Here is a 5091-nt window from a genome sequence, read left to right as displayed (position 1 = left end):
AACAGACTGAGAGGAAAACAGAACCAGACTCAAATGTAATTGAAAATGTTTATTTACAGTGATAGAAAATAAACTATTTACAAGCAGGTTCAGGGTCTGTGAAGACAAAGGAGGAGGATTATTCATGGACGAGGATTTGGTCCAACAACTGAATGTTTAGGTTCTTTGGAAAGGCTTACAGTTCAGGTATCTAAAAAAGTTAAATCTGGTCCTCTGGACATTCAAAAAAACAAAACAAAGCAAATCAACAAAAAAATGTAGAAACGTTTCGTCTCTCATCCGAGAGACTTCCTCAGTCTGAGGAGCTGTATTCAGCTCAGTCTCTTAAATAGCACCGTCTCAGGGTGGATCAACCAGTTTTGCTGCTGACAACCAAAACCAGCTGATCACATGCTCAAGAAGGACCATCAGCATAACAATGGATCATTAGCACACTGATGGCTGTTTACTGTTCACAGAGGGCTGAGTGATACTAGCAATCACTAGCAATCTGAATACAGCTCCTCAGACTGAGGAAGTCTCTCGGATGAGAGACGAAATGTTTCTACATTTTTTTGTTGATTTGCTTTGTTTTGTTTTTTTGAATGTCCAGAGGACCAGATTTAACTTTTTTAGATTTTTCTACCTGGATTATTGAGCATGCATCAGGATACAGTTCAGGTAGTTTGAATGGCTGTTGGATGGCTGAGGGTTTTGCTCCTTCCAGATGATGAGAAGGCAGACTACAAGGGCAAGTGGTGGAAGGCGAGTTCAGGCAGCTGAGCACCAGGAAGCATAGGTAAGTATCTCTTCAGGATCTTCCTCAATACTTCGAATTACAGGACAGGATCCGGTACATCCAGACTCTGAAAACGTGGACACAAAACAAGGTAAGTCTTTCTATATCTTTAAGCACTGTACAGGGCTGGAGGCATATGTACCGGCAGGTCAAACAATGCTCCAGCACTGACTGGAGCTCCACTGGAGCCTTAAGTACTCCTGGCATCAATTAAGGAAACTGGCCTCAGCTACAGCTGCTCATCAGCGCCACCCCTGCTTTCAGGAACCTGGAGGAAGGAAAATATCAAAACCCTACAGAACCCCCCTCTCAAGAATCGCCTCCTGGCGATCGCTGGCGCTTTTCAGGGTGATCTCTAAAAAAATTGGTGATAAGACTGGTGTCCAGGATGAAGGATCTGGGGATTCAGGACCGTTCTTCCGGTCCATATCCTTCCCAGTCCACTAAGTACTGGAACCACCTACCCTTGCGTCGTACATCTAGAATACGGCGTACCGAGAATGCAGGATGATTGTCGATGAGACGGAGGGGAGGAGGGAGGTTGGCAGGAGGGCACAGAGGGCTCTCTAGGACAGGTTTAATTTGTGAAACATGGAAGGTTGGATGGATGCGCATTGAAGCAGGAAGACTCAACCTGACAGCAGACGGATTAATGATTCTAACAACAGGAAAAGGACCAATGAATCGAGGGGCCAACTTCTTGGGATAGTCCTTTAAATTAATGTCCCTGGTGGACAACCACACCTTTTGGCCGACTTAGTAGGATGGAGCCTTGGAACGGTGGCGATCTGCCATCCTCTTGGTTGCAGCCACGGTGCGAAGTAACGCTGCCTTGGTTTGACGCCAGATGCGTCTACAGCGTCTGAATTTTTTGTTTGGGTAAAGATGTAAAATGGATGTTGGAATTGATGAAGACAGAATTTGATAAAATACAAACTTGGTTTAAACTTAATAAATTATCATTAAATTTAGATAAAACTAAATACATGATATTTAGTAACAAAAAGAGAACTGTTGATGATCCATTTAAAATTGAGGGTGTTGAGATTTGTAGAGTTAATGAGATGAAATTTTGGGTGTAATCATTGATGAACAGCTAACATGGAAAAATCACATAAATTCTGTAAGAACAAAAATATCTAAATCTATTGCAGTACTATACAAAGTTCTGAATTTTGGTTTGACAAATATCGCTATCCCCTTAAGATTGTAACAACTTTGTCTTTTAACAAAATTTATTTGGATATTTAATGGTAATGTGTTATTTTGAGCCCTATACATAACTGATAAAATACTATAATCTACCAAATCATGGAACTTCAATAACTTCAGTTGATAAAATAATGTGCTTGATGGGTGACAGTAATGCTTTCTGGTGATGATTCTTACAGCTCTTTTCTGTAAAATAAAAATAGGTTTTGTAAATGTTTTACACGCTTTCCCCCAAACATCAATGCAATAGATTAAATGTGGAACAATGATTGTGTTATACAACATGTACAGAGCTTTGTCATTTAATAATTCCCTGACTAGTCTGAAGGGAAGGTCTACCTCAATCCAAGGAGTTGGATTGTGGAATGGTCTAGAGAGTGATGTGAAAAATGCCAAGTCAATGTGTACATTTAAGAAAAAGATCAAAGCTGAATTGTTAAAAAAGTATATATGAAGTAGCTTAGTGTGTGTTTTGTATTAGAATTAGAAATATTAGAAAGTTATTCATTTTGTTCTGTTACTTGAAAGTTATTATGATTGAAATAATTGTTTGAAAAAAGGGGCAGATATAATAAGATTTTTTCTTCTTTCTGCTCCCTTTCATTTTTAAATCTTTTGTATCTTTTTTTTATATTGTTATGGAATTGTTTTGTACTGTTTTAAAATGAATAAACTTTATACCATACCATACCATACCATACCATACCATACTAAATGGTGCTGTACCGATGGTACAGCAACCTCAACTTCCTGGCTAGGGAAGAGAGGGGGTGCATAACCCAGGGAGGCCTCAAATGGAGACAACCCGGTAGCAGAAGAGGTATGCGTGTTGTGGTCATACTCTACCCAGACCAGGTGTTGAGACCATGCAGATGGGTTCTCCTGGATGATGCACCGGAGGGTAGACTCGAACTCCTGGTTGCATCTCTCTCATTGGCCGTTAGACTGGGGATGATAACCAGACATGAGACTAGACGAGGCACCCAAAGAACTACAAAATGCTTTCCAAACCTGAGAAATGAACTGTGGACCCCTGTCGGATACCACGTCCGCAGGAATGCCATGAATACGAAAAACATGTTGTACCAACAACTGGGCTGTCTCTAAGGCGGAGGGTAGCTTGGTCAGGGGAACAAGATGAACAGCCTTAGAGAACCTGTCGATAATAGTGAGGATGACTGTGTGGCCTGCTGATGGAGGTAACCCGGTGACAAAGTCCAAAGAAATGTGAGACCACGGCCGACTAGGAGTAGGGAGGGGCTGAAGCAATCCTGCGGGTGGTTTATGTCCACTTTTGTTTCTGCTGCAGGTCTGACAGGCAAAGACAAATTCTTTAACGTCTTGACTCATAGTGGGCCACCAAAAGTGTCTCTTTATTAGAGCCATCATGCGGTTGGTTCCAGGATGGCAAGAAAATTTGTTGGTGTGAACCCAATCGAGAACGCGGGCCTTCACCGCTGAGGGTACAAACATCCTGTCCTTGGGGCCGGTCTTGGGATCCGGTTCCACCTTTTGAGCCTCCAAGACCTCCTCGGTGATAGGCCATGAGAGTGCACTGACCACACAGGACGAAGGGATGATGCTGACCTCCCTCTCACCGTCATCTGATGCTGAGAATTGGTGGGACAAAGCATCTGGTTTGACATTTTTCGATCCGGGTCTGTAGGTGAGAGAGAAGTTAAATCGATTGAAAAATAGGGACCATCTTGCTTGTCTAGGATTCAGACGTTTAGCATTTTGAATGTAAATAAAGTTTTTGTGATCCGTCCATATGAGAAATAGAACATCAGTGCCCTCTAACCAATGTCGCCATTCTTCTAGAGCCATCTTGACGGCCAGGAGTTCTCTATTTCCCACATCATGGTTCTGTTCAGCCGTAGACAAACGTTTAGAAAAAAAAGCACAGGGATGTATTTTATTATCCTCTCTACATCTCTGAGACAGGACAGCTCCCACCCCTGTATCAGAAGCATCCACCTCCAAAATAAACTGTCTCTTGGGGTCAGGGTGGCAGAGGATAGGAGCAGAGGAGAACAGATCCTTGAGTTTGTTGAAGGCTGAATCTGCTTCGGGAGTCCACCTGAAGGTCCGTAGTGTAGAGGTGAGCTGAGTGAGGGGGGCTGCCACCTGACTGTACCCTTTGATGAACCTCCTGTAGAAATTGGCGAATCCCAGGAATCGTTGCAGCTGCTTACGGTTTTCTGGGACGGGCAAATCCACCACTGCCTTAACCTTGTTGGGGTCCGTGCGATATTGTCCTCCTTCAAAAATAAAACCAAGAAATGAGACCGTGGACACGTGGAACTCACACTTTTCAGCCTTCACATAGAGTTGATTTTCGAAAAGTCTTTGTAAAACTGACCTGACATGATGGGTGTGTTGTACCGGGTCAGTGGAGTAAATGAGAATGTCGTCCAAATACACAAAGACAAACTGGTTCAGAAAATCACGGAGAACATCATTAACTAAAGCCTGAAAAACTGCTGGGGCGTTGGTGAGGCCAAATGGCATGACCAGGTATTCAAAATGTCCTAACAGGGTCTTGAAGGCTGTCTTCCACTCGTCTCCTTTTTTTATTCTCACGAGATGATAGGCGTTACGAAGGTTCAGTTTTGTGAAAATAGTGGCTGAATGAAGCTGTTCATAGATAGAGTCGATCAGAGGCAGGGGGAACTTGTTCTTAACAGTAATCTGGTTAAGCCCTCTATAATCAATGCAGGGCCTTAACGTCTTATCCTTCTTAGAAACAAAGAAAAATCTCGCTCCCACAAGGGAAGTAGAGGGGCGAATAATACCGGAATTTAATGACTCTTCTATGTAATTTTTCATAGTCTCTTTCTCTGGGCCTGAAAGGTTAAACAATCTGCTAGAGGGGAGGGGAGCTCCAGGCAGCAGATCAATGGCGCAATCATACGGTCTGTGAGGAGGCAAAGATAGTGCCTGAGATTTACTAAATACCGCTTTTAGATCAAGGTATGTGGAAGGAACATTGGACAAATCAGATTCTTCTGGTATCTCCTCTGTCTTTTTACATGAGGAGGAAATGGCTGACCGTAAGCAATTATTTAAACAGAAAGAGCTCCATCTTTCAATTCTTTTTG

The 5091-nt window shown here is 42.7% G+C and overlaps 1 protein-coding gene across 1 annotated transcript in view; it reads right to left on the bottom strand.

Moving 5' to 3' along the window:
• Positions 1–802: 802 nt before the first annotated feature.
• LOC119427659 (type-1 angiotensin II receptor A-like) overlaps positions 803–5091 on the bottom strand; it is a 19493-nt gene continuing 15204 nt past the window's right edge. Inside the window, exons 5-7 of the mRNA XM_037695297.1 lie at positions 3922–4251; positions 3462–3600; positions 803–845 (exon numbers count right to left, since the gene is read on the bottom strand). Of these exons, the coding sequence (XP_037551225.1) occupies positions 803–845; positions 3462–3600; positions 3922–4251 (512 nt within the window). The remainder of the gene's footprint in view (positions 846–3461; positions 3601–3921; positions 4252–5091) is intronic.

Source organism: Nematolebias whitei, chromosome 21 (genome assembly GCF_014905685.2).
Source record: "Nematolebias whitei isolate Nwh7 chromosome 21, NemWhi1, whole genome shotgun sequence".
NCBI lineage: Eukaryota > Metazoa > Chordata > Actinopteri > Cyprinodontiformes > Rivulidae > Nematolebias > Nematolebias whitei.
The sequence above is the reverse complement of the archived record's forward strand: the minus strand, read 5'-3'. Positions and strand labels throughout refer to the sequence as shown.